This window comes from Mus caroli, unplaced genomic scaffold (genome assembly GCF_978045245.1).
Source record: "Mus caroli unplaced genomic scaffold, Mus_caroli_1 scaffold_4, whole genome shotgun sequence".
Lineage (NCBI taxonomy): Eukaryota > Metazoa > Chordata > Mammalia > Rodentia > Muridae > Mus > Mus caroli.
In genome coordinates this window covers 22,249,237-22,270,258 of record NW_028227259.1, presented here as the reverse complement: position 1 = coordinate 22,270,258, position 21,022 = coordinate 22,249,237, and the positions used below count along the sequence as shown (strand labels likewise).

The window sequence follows — 21,022 nt, the reverse complement described above, 5'->3', positions numbered from 1 at the left end:
ATGAAAATCATATTTCTAAAGTGGAGCTTCTGAGCGTGACCCTGCTTGTGGCTCTAGCACATGCTAAATGCTTAATGCTAGCAATAGTTTCGTTTCCTTTCAGAGGTGGGAGGGATTAAGCTTGAGGAAGAATCTATGTAGTAGCCCAGGTTGGCCTCGAACTCAGAAGGCCCCTTCTTCAGCCTCTTAGGTACCAACATATTTGGATACTTTCAATTAGCACTACTTCTAAACTATTTTGACATACAATTTAGATGATTACAAGCTTTTAAGGTTGTGAAAAGGAATTATAAATAAGAAGTAATATGTATTTTTACATTTTCTAACATGATTACCAAAAGCAAATGCCTTGAAGATATTAGAATGTTTTACTATATGGAAGAATCAGGTTGATACAGTTTAAATATATTGAGCCCAAAGAAAGTACAGTCACAAGTTATTACAGCAAGCAGTTTACTTTTTTTTAATATATAATTTTGGTTTATAAAATATTTTTATTTATTGGATACCATGATACTTAAAGCTAAGCAAGATAACATAGTTCAAAGAGAATTGTAATTATGTTACAAAAATATCAGCAAAAGTGGTCCATGTCATAATTTGCTTAGTGCTTAAGTACTGTCTTCTTAGATGAAAAAAAAGGGGGGGGGAATGATAAAAAGATTCAGAGGCTGGGGAAATAGCTCAGCAGGTAAAAAGCTTGCCAGGCAAGCTGAAGGGGCTGAGCATTTCCACTGGGACTCACTCGTCCTTCCTTCTAACCCTGAACATTCAGCCATTTCTGCCTTCGAGCCTTTGACTTAACTCTTTGGGATGTTTGGCTGAAATTTGAATAGCAAGCAGCCTTACCAGTTGGCAATCTTCCTTGTTCCAGATTGCTATGTAGCCAGCACCCCTTCATCCTTCAAGTCTCAGCTTCCACAAAGCAGCCTCCCAAACCACCATCTGAAGTAGCCTTGCCCCTTTCAAATTTGCCTTTCTTAATTCTTGCATAGTAGGAAGGTCTGGTGTCTGTTATGTTTGCCATTGGCTTCTCAGTGCCTAAAACAATGGCTCACACAGCATAGGTGCTCAGTACATCCATGGCTGATGAGTGGAGGATTGGAAAAGTTTCAGGGTGAGCGATTTGCCCCTTTTCTGATTGCTTTATGGAAATAGGAAGGGTGTTATTTGCTCATCTATAATCCAGTCAGTTGGGATTTTCATTCTATGCTTTCATATGTGTATATTGTTTTCATAATTGTACTATATTTTAAATGTTTGGTGCTTTGGTTTTGTTTAACAATTTAAATGTTTTCTAAGTTCCAGTAATCCTGCTGTAGTTATTTTAATGGCTACATAATATATATGCTACATTGAGTTGATAACTTGTCATTTACTTACCTGTACCCATATATTGAATACTTTGCTTCTAATTTTTCCTATTATAAATAATACTGTACTGGTTAGTTTTGTGTCAACTAGACACAGGCTGGAGTTATCACAAAGAAAGGAGCTTCAGTTGGGGAAATGCCTCCATGAGATCCACCTGCAAGGCATTTTCTTAATTAGTGATCAAGCGGGGAGGTCCCCTTGTGGGTGGGACCATCTCTGGGCTGGTAGTCTTGGTTCTATAAGAGAGCAGGCTGAGCAAGCCAGGGGAAGCAAGCCAGTAAGGAACATCCCTCCATGGCCTCTGCATCAGCTCCTGCTTTCTGACCTGCTTGAGTTCCAGTCCTGACTTCCTTGGTGATGAACAGCAGTATGGAAGTGTAAGCTGAATAAACCCTTTCTTCCCCAACTTTCTTCTTGGTCATGATGTTTGTGCAGGAATAGAAACCCTGACTAAGACAAATACTTTAAGGTACAACCTAGTAAATACATAAAAAATATTCACCATTGGATATAATACATTATAATCATTAAAGATGGTTTTATGGCTGGAGAGATGGCTCTGTGGTTAAGAACACTGACTGCTCTTCCAGAGATCCTGAGTTCAATTCCCAGCAACCACGTGGTGGCTCACAACCATCTGTAATGGGATCCAATGCACTCTTCTAGTGTGTGTCTGAAGACAGCAACAGTGTGCTCATATACATTAAATGAATAAATCAGTCTTTTTTTAAAGAGAGATGGTTTTAAGGAGTAGGAGTTGCTCAGGCACCTTCTACCATTTCTGACTGCATATGCATTAGTTGTAAAGGATGTGTATGGCTCTTTGGGGCTTAAAGTACTTGTCACAGTTGCTGTCAAAGCTTTGTGACTCAGTGGGTTCTGTAAATGGTGGCTTATTATTTCACAAGGAAGTTCAGGAGCATAACATACTTTAACTCATAAGGTAATTTGGATACAAAATGTGTAAGTCCTACAAATAGTTAAATTATTTTTATTAAAATTGTTACCTTTAATAAATAGAGCAACTATAAGGCCAATAAGCACAGGGCCTAAGATTGTTTCTTGGGTGCAGGTAGACGAGATATTTGAGCTTATGAAGCTATGTTTGACAAAAATCATAGTTTTCATGACTAGTTTTTGTGATTTTTGTAATTCAATCCTCTTTTTTTTTTTTTGAAAATCAGAAGAAATGTTTAGGACAAAATTATTTGAGTTGCCTTTGAAAATAAAGTTGAACTTGTCTATTAAAAGTGACCGTGGCCAGGAATGGTCTGGAACTCCAGCTGCTCCAGAGGCTGAGGCAGGAGAACCATAAGTTTGAGGCCAGCCTGGACTATACAGCAAGATTCTGTCCTAAAATAGACACTCCAACAAAGAAAAACTTAGCTATTCTTAAATTTTAAATGTTTATAAAGTGTCTGTGTGTGTGTGCACGCGCACCTGCGTATATATGTACATGTGTGTGGAGGGAAGGGGGAACTTACATGCCATAGTGCCCATGTGGAGGTCAGAGGACAATTTGTAGAGTTGACTCTCCTACCATAGGGTCTGGGTTTCAAGCTCAGATTCTAGGCTTGCATGGCAAGTGCCTTTCCCTAAGGCAGCTTGCTCATCCTACGCAAGTAGTCTTTAACTCTCTGTATCTCTGTATATGAAGAGTGCTTATGTACATAGACATTATAAAATAAAACAGCCTCAGGGAAATTCCTATTTGGATATTTCAATTTTTTTCAAATTATTTGAAATCAATTGTAAATATTTCTTTTCATGGATATAAATTAATCATGATGTCCTGTGCATACATTTTTGAGTTCCAAGGAAAAGCAACTCTCTAGTTATATAATTTATATTCCCTTAAAACATCTCCTATGTAATCTTCTTAAAGAAAGAATTATCTCTCTCTAGTTATAAATGTCAGTTTTTTGTATAACATAATAAAAATGAACTAGTTTATAAAAGATTTCTGATGTTACTAAGGATTGTAACAAACCTACATTTAGAAATGCCTATTTCATTTTTCTGAAACAGTGAACTTTTGTTCTTTTGTTTGTTTGTTTTTTGTTTTTTGTTTTTCGAGACAGGGTTTCTCTGTGTAGCCCTGGCTGTCTTGGAACTCACTTTGTAGACCAGGCTGGCCTCGAACTCAGAAATCTGCCTGCCTCTTCCTCCCGAGTGCTGGGATTAAAGACGTGTGCCACCACGCCCGGCGAACTTTTGTTCTTTTTACCACCTAAAAATATTATCTTAAGCTGTGAGTTACTTGACTGACTAAAATTTGGAAGAAACATTTTCCAAGCTTACCTTTTTCATATGTTCTATATTTTCATCTTGATTTATAATCATGTAATAGAGATTCATTCAGTTAATTAAGAAGTACATTTATTAGGGCTCAGGAGATGTTAACTCCAGTTCCAGGGGATTGGAAGCCCTTTTCTAGCCCACACAGCACTAGGCACAAAGGTAGTGCATATGTGTGTGTGTGTGTGTGTGTGCGTGTGTGTGTACATGAGAAATACCTGTACATACAGAATAAACATTTTAAAAAGACACTAACCAGTAATACTCTCTGCTAAACTTGTATTAGGCATTTAACAGTGGCCAAACAAAGCTTAATCTGTGTAGAATATACAACTAGGCAGACAAGGTAACTGTAGCTTGTTATAAGTGATGTTTAAAGAAGCAGAGTAGAAGAGAAGGCATATGAAATGTAGTAGGGATGCTGAGACCTTTGTTGGGGCGACAGGGAAGTCTTCATTGAGGAGGCTTCTGAGGAAGTGAGATGTGCCTTCCAGCTATTGGGGAGGCCCAGGCGGCCAGTCCAACATGCTGGGGAACAAGGGACTCAGTCACAAGAGTCTCACGGGAGAAAATGCTGAAGAGACAGTAAGGAAAGGATTCTGTACTAAGCACTGGGTTATATCGTCCTGTTTCTTCACTGTCTGATCTTCCGAAGAGTTATCTTTTCTTTCTTGCTGTTTCCAGAATAACATGTTTTTCTTTTTGTGAGTTTACTGAGTACGCAGACATTTCAGCTCCTTTAGAACAACCACATTTCATTTAATCGGAGTTTATTGTTACATTTAATTTCATGATTTCCTCTCTGCTCAGCCCCTGACCTCTGTCCTGAGAGTGACTAACAATTCATCTGCTAGCTTCGCTTTACAAATATCCTTCTCCCATTTCTGATTCCCTGCAAATTTCTACTGGTGAATCAACATTTTTAAACCATTAACTTCCATCAGCATATTTTCACAAATAAAACCAATTAAAAATAAAAACAAACTGACCTTGAGTTATAAATCTTCAGGTATTCTTCTGAAATGTGTTTACTGTGACTCTTTATTCAGCCAAAGTCAATTATTTGCCTTCTTTGAAATGACCAAGAATCTAAACAGATAAATTCAGCATTGTTGGGAGATGTTAGAGAATGTTTGCGTCAAGTTGGTTCTGACAAATTGAGTTAGAATTCCCTGTGTGGATGGATGGACATTTGAAACTAAACGTCTCGTTTCGTAACCTGTGCTTTACACCGTTCAGCACTTACTGAACTGCAGTTTCCTCTTAACAAATGGGGATTAATTAAATGGTCCACTTCAGAGTCTCACTGCCATGTTGTTTTAAGAATATTATAGAGTAATATGTAAGAATGTGCTTTAAAAAATAGTGCTGTTGAGTATCCCTTATTCTGTTAGAACACCTATATGCATCTTTTAAATTTTTTCTATAAAACTTACATATTAGTTACTTTTGGAGATTTTTTTGGTTGGTTGGTTGGTTTTTGTTTGTTTTGTTGTTGTTGTTTTTGTTTTTATGCCCTGGTAACTGCCAACATTTTTTATTCTCCCTCTGAACTGAATGTCTTTGTAATTTTCTTTCTTGAAGTGGTTTCTACAGTATAAGTGAACAAGTCTTGGCTGCCACCCAACAGTGTCATGGTGACTGCTCTGTGTTGCCATAACCCCTGCCACACACCATGATAAGAACTGATTTGCCCTTGCTTTTGAAAGTAGCTGTTGGAAAGTGGGCATAGGCTTAGTGGTTTCACACACAGGAACAGCGGGGTTCTAAAGCCCACTAGCCTCAGCCTGCCTGAGAATGAGGTACTGGGTATGTGAGGCCCCGGCTAAGGAGACAAATCGGACATGATCAGGTTAGGATCATGGATGCAGGGCAACAGGAGCTTCAAGGAGATGGAAAGTGTTCCCTGTGGCTAGCCGTGGCAGTCAGGGCCCAGGTGGGAATCCACTTTCAAACTGTGAAGGATTCAGAGCAGAGCGTTGATTTCTAAACAGCTGCAAGCTAGTCACCTGGGAGCTCAAGATGTGTAGTGCCCAAACTACTTCATCCTATGGATGAATCAGGTTGCTGTGGTGAAAATGGGCACCTGGAAGGCTCCAGGATGGCCAAGATGTGCAGTAAAGCTTGGCCTCCCTGGATATGTGCAGCTGTGGCCTCTGTTCTTTTACTATGTCATGCTGTTTAGCAGACCTTAGCAAAATTCATAAGGGTTTGACGATTCTAGCTCCGCAAACAAAGTCATTTTTCTCAACAGATTTGTGTGCTACATCTTAATGGGTATACAGTGTTCTTGGTTTTGGTTGTTTTGTCTGTTGTTATGGAGTTTAAATTTCACCACTGGTCTATTTTTCATATTTGTGTTATTTTTACTACTTATTATAGATATTTACTTAAGATCTTTAAAACCTTTTATATTTAAGGCACAGAATAAAGTTATCTTTATAGATATTTACTAGTTATGAGTTTTGTTCATTTGTTTGAATTACTGAGGCTGTTTTCAGGGTAAACTGAGAACCAGTCGGCTTTTCATATCTTGTTTTCATTTTTCTTCATTGTAGCACATCAAAATGTATAGTCTCAATAGGAACCTGAAGAAATGGACTGCTTATTTCTACCTTAAGCATATAAATGTTACTGATGTTTGAGATTCTGAGTGTGTGAGACAAGAAGGGTTGCTAAGCACCAAGGCATGATTGAATAAGCAGTACCTTAATTATCATGGTTGATTATTAAGTCAGACTGGATGTAGTCTAATAAAAAATAAGGTTTGAAGTGTACAAAGGGGACTTTCTAATTGCTTTGGTTATCATTTTTGACAAGAGCCAGAGTTTTTGCCTATAATTTTGGGGCTTTTACCTAAAGTTTATGTAAATTTAGTTGATTACAATATTTTTAAAAGGCATTCTGTTTTCCTTTGTGAAAAAAAATGTGTTTCATATTCCATGTAAAATGTGTCTGAAAATACAGAAAGTGAACTGATGCTCACTGGGCTCCTGTGCTGCCGCAGGATTGTAAATGAAGGGACTGACAGTGTGCGTGTTTGGCTTTAAGTTATACCATTCAATCATCCAGTTTTGTTCTCTTTGGTTTTTTGTTTTGTTTTGTTGTTTGGTTGGCATTTTCTTTTGTTCTGTCTTCAGCCATCATTTTGTCTGATCATCTTCAATCCTAGAGCAACCTGAAAGCAGCTGTGCTGCTGCTGCTGAAGCGGGCGTCCTTGTCATTCCTGAGATTAGTGTCACACATGTGTCCGGAGAGAGGACCGGGAATGGGGAAAAAGGCAGAGCTCTAGGAGACATTGACGCCCAGCATATGCAGGGTGTGCAGGAAACAGCCACAGACCCTAGGAGTGAGAGCAGAGGCTTGCCCGAACTCAGGAGGCAAAAATCTGTAAGAAAAATGATGGAGGATGGAATGTCCACAGCTGGCAGAGTGCAGTTTTAGCAGACGCTTTGTAGCCGCAGCCCAAGGTACCTTGAGGCAGGGGCACCGTGCATGCTATGTGCGCGCTCGACAGTTGCACAGTCACAGACGATTTGCATGTCATCTGATAAAGTGCATGAATTTGCATCGTAATTTCTCAACGACCTTTAATGCTCTTCAGAATGATCACCCTATGTAGTAGCAGGAATTTGTTAGAGAAACTGAGGCAGAAATTTGCTTCTGAAGTAATTTTCTGCTTAAGTTTTGGAACTAAAATGACTTTTCATAAATATGAAGGGTAATGTATATAGACTTTTAACAAGTTTTGAGCTTGTGATAGTTACAGTGTATATATGATATATATATACATGATATATATATATATATATATATATATATTATGATATATATTCTAAGAGTATCTAGAATGGAGAACACAACCTTCCTAAAAAACCTCTCTGCATATATTTCTGTTTTAACTTAAGTTTATTAGTAGGAGCTACGATACAGAGGTCATAACCAGCATTTAATGTCTGACCTTTCTAATTGCTTCTGCTCTTTGCATGCATATAGGAGAACTCTTCATAAAACTGTAGTGGGTAGTTTACAGCATGCTTGTGGTTTAATATACTCTAAATCACTGTCATTTAATTACAATGAGTGTGTTTTGACATTTATAAAATATTTCAACTTATCCTTTGATTTTTGTCCTGTAATCTATTGCTTTAAGAAATTCTGCTAAGGTATTGATTGAAATGTAATTGATTTGGTATTACTCTTTTAAAAGTTACTTAAGATATTTAATGTTAATTAATCTTTGTCATTTCTTTGTTTAGGAGATACAGAATTAACAGGTCAAGAAGAACTGATGGACATAACTGAAGTTGACGAGGGATTTTATTCCAGGGCTGCATCTAGCACCAGCCAGTCGGGTCTATCAAACAGTAGTCACAATTGTAGTAACAAGACAAGTGTAGGAAAGAACCAGAGACGGTCAGGAGGAAGCAAAACTGGAGCAAAGGAGAGAGAAACTGCAGGGGAGTCTTGCAGAGATCACTTTGCTCGCAAGCAAACCCAGAGAGCCCAGAGCGAGAACCTTGAGCTTCTCTCTCTGAAGAGACTGACCTTGACCTCCAGCCAGTCCCTGCCCAAGCCCAGCAGCCAAGGCTTGGCTAAGACTGCAGCCACTGTATTTAGTAAATCCTTTGAACAAGTCAGTGGTGCCCCAGTCCCACGTAGCCCTTCTCCCGCCATTGGCTGTGTTGCTGGAGCAGATGCCAATAGATTTTCTGCCTGTAGTCTCCAAGAAGAAAAGCTTATTTATGTGTCAGAAAGGACTGAACTTGCAGTGAAGTGTCAAGCTGGCCAGCAGGGACCTCCTAGTATTAGCATCACTCTGTCTGCAGAGTAACGTGTCACTCACTTCTCTCCTGTAGCCAGTGAAGCTGGAGAGACGGCTTTGCTCCCTTATGAAAGCACTGAGTCCTTCATGCCTGGTCCTGGCAGGAGGCTGGGGTCTTGAATTCTGAAGGCTCCCCTTTGACTATGAAGGGAATAATGTCTAGTTTGCAGTAAGCTGAGATGTGGTCTGGTTATTTCTTGGGAACTCTTTTCCCCCTGGTTTAAGTTCTTTATTCTTGTATTCTCCTTTCCTGTTACTTGTTATTGTTAACGTCCTCAGTGAGGTTATTTTTAATACCTTGTTTTTTAGTGGTTGTGTATTTGCCCTGGGAAGTCAAAGAGAGTCTCTGTGAGAGGACTGGGCTGTAGAGCCCAGGGGGAGGAGCGAGTCCATGAAGCCATGCTGCTCAACAGACATGTGAGAAAACAGCCTCACGTGAGAGCAGTGGGGATGCTACGAGCTCTGACCACATCATGCTTAGGATGGGACAGTATGCTCCACACTGCAAGTTACCTGGCAGGACAGTTGCAAGGGGAAGCTGGGAGAATTTCTGTTGCAGTCCTTAGAACATTAAATAGCAAAAGTGAGATTGCTAGTAGGTGACGTTCTGAAGTGTGTGATCTGGATTGCAGGCATGAAAGTCCCGTTCAGTGTCTAAAGTGTAACCAGCCATAACGCTGTTGGACTGTGCTGCTTTGGAAATCCTAGTTAGTTTGTATTTTAGTGGTCAGAGCACACATCATAGAAGACTTCCTGAAAACCCCTGTAAATCTTGTAGCACAGCTCCCGAGATACCAGAATGAAGCATGTATTTAATAGTAAATGTCTGTGAATGAAGGAAACTAGTTCATGTTTCATCCACAAAATGTGGTGAAAGAAAACAGTAGGTGTGGGCAGAGGACATTTGTGCGTTAGCTTACGGGTGGCTTGTGTTTGTTCTTGAATTTAACATAAGAAAGAGTGCACTTCTTGTTTGTGAGCTTTAAGTATTCTTGTTATGATGTAGAAAGAATTCAGCTACCACCCACTCCTGCCAACCAAGCAGTAAGAAATGTGGTAAGGCAGAAGCTAAACTCTGTGTCCTCTAGATGGACACCCAGGCTTGGTGCCTGTGGTCTGCTCGGTTGGCTGACGCTCCTGTGAGGTGCATATGCTGTGGTGCTACACTGGGGCATGAGAGGAGCAGGGTCAGTGGGGAAGCCTGGGACGTTGTCTACTTCTCGGCTTTCCTGACTTAGCACACTGAGGCCTCCTTACCCGTGGCCTCTCTCTGTGCTCACAGAACATGATAGTGGTCCCGTCTCAAACCACATGGGTCCAGCTCATGGAGATGAGAAAGCTGCATGGGTTGCAGAGTGCAAAGCATTTTTACACTTGAGATACATTTTTTAAATGCTTACCTCCTAGTTTAAACCTGATTATCCAAGGCCTATGCTTTTTAGCATAAATGAGCTTAACATTTTAGTTTCAGTAACAGAACAAACTGCTGGCTTAAATTGTCCTCATCAATTTTAAGGTAACTAGACAGTAAAATTGATAATTGGAATAATTTAATAGTAATCTTGTATACAGTTGAAATGTTTGTAAAATGTCACTGTGAATTTCCTGTTGTCTTTTTGTAATTCCTTAAGAACTTTTCTTAAACATAGTTACTAACAGTGTTGATATTATTAAGAAGAAATTTAAAGATTGTCATTAGGCAAGTTGAAGTGCTTACTTAAGCATAGAGTAAGTTTAAAGAAACATTAGCTGGCACAAACAAGAGATCAGAATAATGTTCAGCCACCATAATGAAACCTCATTTTGATATTGTTGTAGACATTTGCTACTTGTGTGGTCCAAAGACCACTGGTGTCACCTGGTATCTTAATAAAACTTCAAAATTTCGGGGGCAGACCTACTAGTAAATCAGAGCTGACCTTTTAAACTAGGGATGCTAGTATCCATCCGTCTTAGTGAAGACAGTTTCAGAGTGCTAACTACTGGTCTAATGTAGGGTCCTCAGTGGTCTCACAACCCTCAAGCACGGGTATTAGATTCTAGGTCGTCACAATTGTCATAGTTTTTGATAACCAAGTAGCTTTCTAATAACATTGACATGCGACTTCTTAGAGACTCTCATTTTAAATTCCCACTTCTCATTTGTTTCTGTAATAAAGATGTAGTATCCTTTGCTTCTCTTGTTGGTAATAAATAAACCCAGCGCTGCAGATGCTGCAGATGCTGCAGGTTTTACGTAGGAAAGCCCCTCTTTGTTCTTGAACTGTTAGATGGGACACAGCAGAACAGTTGCACACACGTCCACCCTCTTTTACAAACTCTGTAACAGCTTACACAGTGGAATGAGTCTGGTTTGCTCCAAATGATTTACATCAATTGATTTCCTGGGGTGTGGTGTTACATGAACAGTAAAGTTCTTTTATACTACTTTTGATACTATTTCAAGTAAGGATTGTGTACATCAGGGGCTTTCATACCAGCTGCCAAAGCTGGATGCTGTCACCTGTGGCGACAGCTGTTCTAGTCACTTTCCTACTCATCTTTCAAAGGTGAGAAGTGGTGTGGCTTTGTAGGCTTGTTTCTATTAAGATGCTAGTGTTGGCATCTCATGGACCCAGAGGAATAGCTTTTACCAAGAGGATTCCACACAGAACTGGGGTCTGGCACCCCATGGTTAACTCTAGATAGGGGCTTTGGATTGACTCAACCCTTGCACTCCTGTGACACTGGGCCTGGCATGAAACTCTGCAATCCAAGTGAAGAGAGAAGCAGAGGATCCAGCTGCTGGGTGCTGCTACCCTTCCACTTCCTGGAGCCTCAAGAAAGCACCTTGCAATGTCTGGGACACTGCCTGACCCCTTTAAGTCCATCTCTGTAGCACGGAAGAGCAGGAATTCCAGAATGACTGGTTTGTTTTGAAAAGGTAGTGTTTCATTGCCCTTTCAATTGTAAAGCAACAACTCTGCAAATATCATTCTGTTGTTAAAAAAAAAAAATTGAATTAAAAAAAAGTTGAATTAAAGGGAAATCTGTATTTAAGTCAAAATAGATTTTAAAAAAAAATCCCAGTTTAAAGGGATTTTGCCTATTTTGAACTATCATAGTTAAAATGTTGAATGGTAAATTATGGAGGAAAATATATACACTCTAAAACATGATTTTAAGCAAAGAGTTAGAGTAAGGCAGCTCAATGTTTACATCCATGGGCACATTAGACCTCCGTAAAGGAGAGCACGCTGAAGAAGCCTGTGCCAAGTATTGTAACTGAGAGACAATGCGAAAACACACAATGTTGGCACTAAGGCACTGTAGATGGAAATTAATGTACAATAGTGTCTTCCCAACCCGAGTGAAAGGCTAAAACCCCAGTCCTTTAGTGAGCACGAGTTTACACTTGCACATTTGCTGCTGAGTGCTAGAACATTGGGTAATGGAGATGTGTGCTTTTTGATACTGTTCGTCTTCACAGATAGCACTCATGGGCTGCCTTCTGTACTTTGTAACGTGCACATATCCAAAAAGACTGAACGTGAACAATTTGAAGATGTTTTGTATTTTTGCAGAAGTGTGCTAGTGGACATGGGCCTCAGTTGTGTTTTCTGGGCCCCAAGCTGTCTGTCTTGTTGGAACTGGCCATCTGCCTCTGGCCTTTCCTTCTGATCATGTGATGCTAAACTCTTCTCACAAATACACTTGTCATTGTATGCCTAGTGTTTACATTCCTAAGAATAAATCTTGGATATCTTTATGTGCTCTTTACATTTTTAAGGTATGAAATAAACTGGAGTTGAGTTCTTTGAAGTTTTGTACATTTGTATAAATGTTCTCCATATGCAGTACTTTATACATCAAGTGTTTCCTCTTGTTTTGTTGAAATAAAAACTAAAAGAAAAAAGTGTTTTTCTAGATCATTTTATTCACTAAAAACTGCTATAAAAATCTGTGAGCTTGCTATTGGGGCAGAAGAAAGCTTGTGTGGACATAGCCACATGAAGCTGCTGGGGTTGGCCCAACGTAACCCTCACTCCTGACTATGCCTCAGGATGAGGCACTGGAACGGAGCATCCCCACTGGTGTCCATCCAAAGCTGAGTGCCAGGCCCCTGGCCTGGTGGCTGACTTATACCAGAAGCACGAGCAAAGTGGCCTTCGGTGTGGGGGCATGGAGACAGGGAACACATTGGGTCGCTGCTAGTTTCCAGACAGTGGGGTACATCACAGGATTTATTTCTTGGCTACAGGAGGTCACAGTGGCATTCCTGGTCTGCATGTGTTTACTGAAACCAACCCCATTAGAAAGGAACTGTTTTAGTGGGCAGTTGATTATCTGTGTGAATAATTCCAGCTGATCAAAGGAGTAAGTTAGGAAATATTTTCTGAGTTACTTTTCGTAGAGGATTTGTAGAAACCAACGCCTGACGATTTAGAGATTATTACTATGTCAGTGAAATCTGAACTCATAGTGACTGCAGAGTCCCTGGCATGTAGCTGGCTCCCCTAGTAGAGTCTGACTGTTAATATTTACACGCACACTTTATAACCACTAATCAGGACTATAAATAACTAGTCATTCTATAATTTCTCTTGGTTTATTACCGTAGGCCTTATTATACAGAGGCTGATTTGTGACTTAAATTAAGCATTCAAAACAATCTTTAAAAGGAAACAGCACCCCATTTTAAAAAAGAGGAAACTGAAATGCTCGGGGAGTGGGTGCCAGATGCTGGGGATCATGCCCTGAACATAGGCCTTACAACTCTTTCTTGGTTGTCGATTACTCAAATAGGATCCTAAGTACCGTCAAATGGACATGTATTTCAAATTTCTTTATTCCATTTCATAAGGTTAAAATTTAAAGTAAAGTACAATTTTCATGAAACTAAATGGTGCTATGTTTTGAAGAATATGAGATAATTGTATTTCATTGGCAATCAGATTATTATTATTGCTATACTAAAAGTATGCTCATTTAAATTAAAATAAAATGGTTCTTTAGTTTTTCAGATTGACAGATTGGAACTAGTATCTGCATTTATCTGGAGAAATCATTAGCGTCTGAGATAATTGGTGGGAAAGTAAATTGCTACAAATGAGTGAGTGAACAATTGAGCAGAACCTTTACCCATGTATTCTGACATAGTAAATCTACCCTATATCTCTTCTACCTTTTTTTGCATTAAATTGACCCATATGAATAAACATTAAAATGCAAGATATTCATTGTAGCATTGCTTGTAAATGTCTCGATTATTCCATATACTGGAATATGGCATACCCATTAAAATACAAGTGTGTATATGTCATATATATCGCAAGCCCATTTAATTACATTTATGTTGAGTAGTTAATGTGTATGCATATTCTATATATGCAGTATACGTGTGTTTGTTGATTTTACTCAAAATGTGGTCTGCAGATGGGCTTGGGGTTCAGGAAATAGCTCAGCAGTTAAGAGTGCTTGCTGCCTACCATAGGACCTGTGTCTGATCCCTAACACCTACATCTGCTGGCTCTACCAGCTCCAGTTCCAAGGAATCTAATGCCCTCTTTTGGCCTCTGTGGAAACCCAAACAGAAATGGCATATATTCATTCATTCATATACTCCTGCCCCCCACAGATACCACCCACAATTAAGTCTTAATGACCGCCTACATTATGAGAAACCAATGCTTTTGAAAATGGAGATGTGACAAGCCTCTTCCGGTCAGAAAAGCACTAGGGTAGCGAGGGCGCAGGATCGGCTGACACTCGCCAGCTACCCACAACACCCGCCACAGGATCTTAAGACTTCTGGTGAGTGGAACACAGCTTCTGCTCCAATCCAATTGCGCGAGGGACCTGAGACTGCATTAGTTAGGGAAGCAGAAACCGGCCTGAGTAGGGCCACAGGCCTCATCCGGCCGGATCAGCACTGGGGTAGCTAGAGCGCAGGGTCGGCTGACACCCGCCAGCTACCCACGACCCCCGCCACAGGATTTTGAGACTGCTGGTGAGTGGAACACAGCTTCTGCTCCAGTCCAATCACGCGGGACCTGAGACTGCTTTGGTTGGGGAGGGAGAAATCCGGCCTACATAGGGCCACAAGCCTCTTCCGGTCAGAAAAGCACCAGGGTAGCTAGGGCGCAGGGTCGGCTGACACTCGCCAGCTACCCACAACACCCGCCACAGGATCTTAAGACTTCTGGAGAGTGGAACACAGCTTCTGCTCCAATCCAATTGTGCGCGGGACCTGAGACTGCATTAGTTAGGGAAGCAGAAAACCGGCCTGAGTAGGACCACAGGCCTCTTCCGGCTGGACCAGCACCGGGGTACTGCCAGCTACCCACGACCCCTGCCACAGGATTTTGAGACTGCTGGTGAGTGGAACACAGCTTCTGCTCCAATCTTTAAACAGTGACAACGACAACAACTAACCCCAGAGATTACCAGATGGCGAAAGGTAAACGTAATAATCTTACTAACAGAAACCAAGACCACTCACCATCATCAGAACCCAGCACTCCCACTTCGCCCAGTCCAGGGCACCCCAACACACCGGAAAAGCTAGACACGGATCTAAAAGCATATCTCCTGATGATGATAGAGGACTTCAAGAAGGACTTTAATAACACACTTAAAGAAATACAAAGGAACGCTGGTAAACAGGTAGAAGACAATAAAGAGGAAGCACAAAAATCCCTTAAAGAATTGCAGGAGAACACTGCTAAAGAGTTACAAATCCTTAAAGAAAAACACGATAACATAATCAAACAGGTAGAAGTCCTTACAGAAAAACAGGAAAACACATCCAAACAGATGATGGAAATGAACAAAACCATACTAGACCTAAAAAGGGAAGTAGACACAATAAAGAAAACCCAAAATGAGGCAACACTGGAGATAGAAACCCTAGGAAAGAAATCTGGAACCATAGATACCAGCATCAGCAACAGAATACAAGAGATGGAAGAGAGAATCTCAGGTGCAGAAGATTCCATAGAGAACATCGGCACAACAATCAAGGAAAATGTAAAATGCAAAAAGATCCTAACTCAAAACATCCAAGAAATACAGGACACAATGAGAAGACCAAACCTACGGATAATAGGAGTGGATGAGAATGAAGATTTTCAACTCAAAGGACCAGCAAACATCTTCAACAAAATTATAGAAGAAAACTTCCCAAATCTAAAGAAAGAGATGCCCATGAACATACAAGAAGCCTACAGAACTCCAAATAGACTGGACCAGAAAAGAAATACCTCCCGACACATAATAATCAGAACAACAAATGCTCTAAATAAAGATAGAATACTAAAAGCAGTAAGAGAAAAAGGCCAAGTAACATATAAAGGCAAGCCTATCAGAATTACACCAGATTTTTCACCAGAGACTATGAAAGCCAGAAGATCCTGGACGGATGTTATACAGACACTAAAAGAACACAAATTCCAGCCCAGGCTACTATACCCAGCCAAACTCTCAATTAACATAGATGGAGAAACCAAAGTATTCCACGACAAAACCAAATTCACACATTATCTCTCCACGAATCCAGCCCTTCAAAGGATAATAACAGAAAAAAACCAATACAAGGACAGGAACCACGCCCTAGAAACAACAAGAAGGTAATCCCTCAACAAACCTAAAAGAAGACAGCCACAAGAACAGAATGCCAACTTTAACAACAAAAATAACAGGAAACAACAATTACTTTTCTTTAATATCTCTTAATATCAATGGACTCAACTCCCCGATAAAAAAACATAGACTAACAAACTGGCTACACAAACAAGACCCAACATTTTGCTGCTTACAGGAAACTCATCTCAGAGAAAAAGATAGACACTACCTCAGAATGAAAGGCTGGAAAACAATTTTCCAAGCAAATGGTATGAAGAAACAAGCTGGAGTAGCCATTCTAATATCTGATAAGATTGACTTCCAACCCAAAGTCATTAAAAAAGACAGGGAGGGACACTTCATACTCATCAAAGGTAAAATCCTCCAAGAGGAACTATCAATCCTGAATATCTATGCTCCAAATACAAAGGCAGCCACATTCATTAAAGAAACTTTAGTAAATCTCAAAGCACACATTGCACCTCATACAATAATAGTGGGAGACTTCAACACACCACTTTCACCAATGGACAGATCATGGAAACAGAAACTAAACAGGGACACAGAGAAACTAAGAGAAATTATGAATCAAATGGATCTGGCAGATATCTACAGAACATTCTATCCTAAAACAAAAGGATATACCTTCTTCTCAGCACCTCATGGTACCTTCTCCAAAATTGACCACATAATTGGTCACAAAACAGGCCTCAACAGATACAAAAATATTGAAATTGTCCCATGCATCCTATCAGATCACCATGGACTAAGGCTGATCATCAATAACAAAATAAATAATAGAAAGCCAACCTTCACGTGGAAACTGAACAACACTCTTCTCAATGATACCTTGGTCAAGGAAGGAATAAAGAAAGAAATTAAGGACTTTTTAGAGTTCAATGAAAATGAAGCCACAACATACCCAAACTTATGGGACGCAATGAAAGCATTTCTAAGAGGAAAACTCATAGCTCTGAGTGCCTCCAAAAGGAAACTAGAGAGAGCACACATTAGCAGCTTGACAACATACCTAAAAGCACTAGAACAAAAGGAAGCAAATTCACCCAAGAGGAGTAGACAGCAGGAAATAATCAAACTCAGGGGCGAAATCAACCAAGTGGAAACAAGAAGAACAAAGAATCAACCAATCAAGGAGCTGGTTCTTTGAGAAAATCAACAAGATAGATAAACCCTTAGCCAGACTCACTAGAGGGCACAGGGAAAGCATCCTAATTAACAAAATCAGAAATGAAAAAGGAGACATAACAACAGATCCTGAAGACATCCAAAACACCATCAGATCCTTCTACCAAAGGCTATACTCAACAAAACTGGAGAACCTGGATGAAATGGAGAAGTTCCTAGACAGATACCAGGTACCAAAGTTGAATCAAGATCAGGTTAATGATCTAAACAGCCCTATATCCCCCAAAGAAATAGAAGCAGTCATTAATAGTCTCCCAACTAAAAAAAGCCCAGGACCAGATGGGTTTAGTGCAGAGTTCTATCAGACCTTCAAAGAAGATCTAATCCCAGTTCTTCACAAACTATTCCACAAAATAGAAACAGAAGGTACTCTACCCAACTCATTCTATGAAGCCACAATTACTCCGATACCTAAACCACAAAAAGACCCAACAAAGATAGAAAACTTCAGACCAATATCCCTTATGAATATTGATGCAAAAATCCTCAATAAAGTTCTTGCTAACCGAATCCAAGAACACATCAAAACAATCATCCATCCTGACCAAGTAGGTTTCATCTCAGGGATGCAGGGATGGTTCAATATACGGAAATCCATCAACGTAATCCAGTATATAAACAAACTCAAAGACAAAAACCACATGGTCATCTCGTTAGATGCGGAAAAAGCATTTGACAAGATCCAACACCCATTCATGATAAAAGTCTTGGAAAGATCAGGAATTCAAGGCCCATACCTAAACATGATAAAAGCAATCTACAGCAAACCAGTAGCCAACATCAAAGTAAATGGTCAGAAGCTTGAAGCAATCCCTCTAAAATCAGGGACTAGACAAGGCTGTCCACTTTCTCCATACCTATTCAACATTGTACTTGAAGTCCTAGCCAGAGCAATTCGACAACAAAAGGAGATCAAAGGGATACAAATTGGAAAAGATAAAGTCAAAATATCACTCTTTGCAGATGATATGATAGTATATATAAGTGACCCTAAAAATTCCACCAGAGAACTCCTAAGCCTGATAAACAGCTTCGGTGAAGTAGCTGGATATAAAATTAACTCAAACAAATCAATGGCCTTTCTCTACACAAAGAATAAACAGGCTGAGAAAGAAATTAGGGAAACAACACCATTCTCAATAGTCACAAATAATATTAAATATCTTGGCGTGACTCTAACTAAGGAAGTGAAAGATCTGTATAATAAAAACTTCAAGTCTCTGAAGAAAGAAATTATAGAAGATCTCAGAAGATGGAAAGATCTCCCATGCTCATGGATTGGCAGGATCAACATTGTAAAAATGGCTATCTTGCCAAAAGCAATCTACAGATTCAATGCAATCCCCATCAAAATTCCAAATCAATTCTTCAACAAATTAGAAAGTGCAATCTGCAAATTCATCTGGAATAACAAAAAACCTAGGATAGCAAAAACTCTTCTCAAGGATAAAAGAACCTCTGGTGGAATCACCATGCCGGACCTAAAGCTCTACTACAGAGCAATTGTGATAAAAAACTGCATGGTACTGGTATAGTGACAGACAAATAGACCAATGGAATAGAATTGAAGACCCAGAAATGAGCCCACACACCTACGGTCACTTGATCTTCGACAAGGGAGCTAAAAACATCCAGTGGAAGAAAGACAGCATTTTCAACAAATGGTGCTGGCACAACTGGTTGTTAACATGTAGAAGAATGTGAATCGATCCATTCCTATCTCCTTGTACTAAGGTCAAGTCTAAGTGGATCAAGGAACTTCACATAAAACCAGAGACACTGAAACTTATAGAGGAGAAAGTGGGGAAAAGCCTTGAAGATATGGGCACAGGGGAAAAATTCCTGAATAGAACAGTAATGGCTTGTGCTATAAGATCGAGAATTGACAAGTGGGACCTCATGAAACTGCAAAGCTTCTGCAAGGCTAAAGACACCATCAATAAGACAAAAAAACCACCAACAGATTGGGAAAGGATCTTCACCTATCCTAAATCAGATAAGGGACTAATATCCAATATATATAAAGAACTCAAGAAGGTGGACTCCAGAAAGTCAAATAACCCCATTAAAAAATGGGGCTCAGAACTGAACAAAGAATTCTCACCTGAGGAATACCGAATGGCAGAGAAGCATCTGAAAAATGTTCAACATCCTTAATCATCAGGGAAATGCAAATCAAAACAACCCTGAGATTCCACCTCACACCAGTCAGAATGGCTAAGATCAAAAATTCAGGTGACAGCAGATGCTGGCGAGGATGTGGAGAAATAGGAACACTCCTCCATTGTTGGTGGGATTGCAAGCTGGTACAACCACTCTGGAAATCAGTCTGGCGGTTCCTCAGAAAATTGAACATAGTACTACCGGAGGATCCAGCAATACCTCTCCTGGGCATATATCCAGAAGATGTCCCAACCGGTAAAAAGGACACATGCTCCACTATGTTCATAGCAGCCCTATTTATAATAGCCAGAAGCTGGAAAGAACCCAATGTCCCTCAACAGAGGAATGGATACAGAAATTATGGTACATTTACACAATGGAGTACTACTCAGCTATTAAAAAGAATGAATTTATGAAATTCCTAGCCAAATGGATGGACCTGGAGGGCATCATCTTGAGTGAAGTAACACAATCACAAAAGAACTCACACAATATGTATTCACTGATAAGTGGATATTTGCCCAAAACTTAGGATACCCAAGATATAAGATACAATCTGCTAAACGCAGGAAACTCAAGAAGAATGAAGACCAAAGTGTGGACACTGTGCACCTTCTTAGAATTGGGAACAAAACACCCAGGGAAGGAGTTACAGAGACAAAGTTCGTAGCTGTGATGAAAGGATGGACCATTTAGAGACTGCCGTATCCAGGGATCCATCCCATAAGCAGCTTCTAAACGCTGACACCATTGCATACACTAGCAAGATTTTGCGGAAAGGACCCAAATATAGCTGTCTCTTGTGAGACGATGCCGGGGCCTAGCAAACACAGGAGTGGATGTTCACAGTCAGCTATTGGATGTATCACAGGGCTCCCAATGGAGAAGCTAGAGAAAGTACCCAAGGAGCTAAAGGGATCTGCAACCCTATTGTTGGAACAACATGATGTACTAACCAGAACCCCGGAGCTCTTGTCTCTAGCTGCATATGTATCGAAAGATGACCTAGTTGGCCATCACTGGAAAGAGAGGCCCATTGGACTTGCAAACTTTATATGCCCCAATATAGGGGAATGCCAGGGCCAAAAGAATGGGAATGGGTGGGTAGGGAAGTGGGGGGCGCTATGGGGGACTTTTGGGATAGCATTGGAAATGTAACTGAGGAAAATATGTAATAAAAATATTAAAAATTAAAAAAAAAAAAGAAAATGGAGATGTTTGGACCTTATGCTAATTCCCAAGTATCATAATCACTGTGTGTGTGTGAAACTTGGAAGCCTGTATTTCTAGTAAGTTTCTCAGTTTAATACAAAGTCTGGCCTAGTAACTACCAGTAATGGGTTAGGTATTTGGTAGCAGCTTGTTCTTAGAAAAGACTTCTCAAGGAGAAGTGTTCTCGGTATTCTCAGAGAGGCTTCCCAAAGATCGGATGACAGAGACCTGTAGTGAAAGACAAACCATCCTGACATTTTTTTAAAAGACTACTTCCGGTAAAAGAGTACACACCCAATAGTTAACAGTCTCTTTTAAGCATCTCTGCTACTGTTTAACTTC

General features: G+C 40.0%; 1 protein-coding gene across 4 annotated transcripts in view; it reads left to right on the top strand.

The window, feature by feature from the left end:
* The window catches only part of Hycc1 (hyccin PI4KA lipid kinase complex subunit 1), a 127,194-nt gene that overhangs the window by 60,953 nt on the left and 45,219 nt on the right, over nucleotides 1-21,022 (top strand). For 2 of the 4 annotated variants that reach the window (XM_021161836.3, XM_029477388.2), the window contains one exon: nucleotides 7,932-12,378. The exons of 1 other annotated variant lie outside the window; for it this stretch is intronic. In XM_021161836.3, coding sequence (XP_021017495.1) covers nucleotides 7,932-8,506 — 575 coding nt within the window. In that variant the 3' untranslated portion in view covers nucleotides 8,507-12,378. Of the gene's footprint in view, nucleotides 1-6,844; nucleotides 7,143-7,931; nucleotides 12,379-21,022 lie in introns of those variants that run through there. One more of the 4 variants, XM_085836513.1, reaches the window with a different exon arrangement.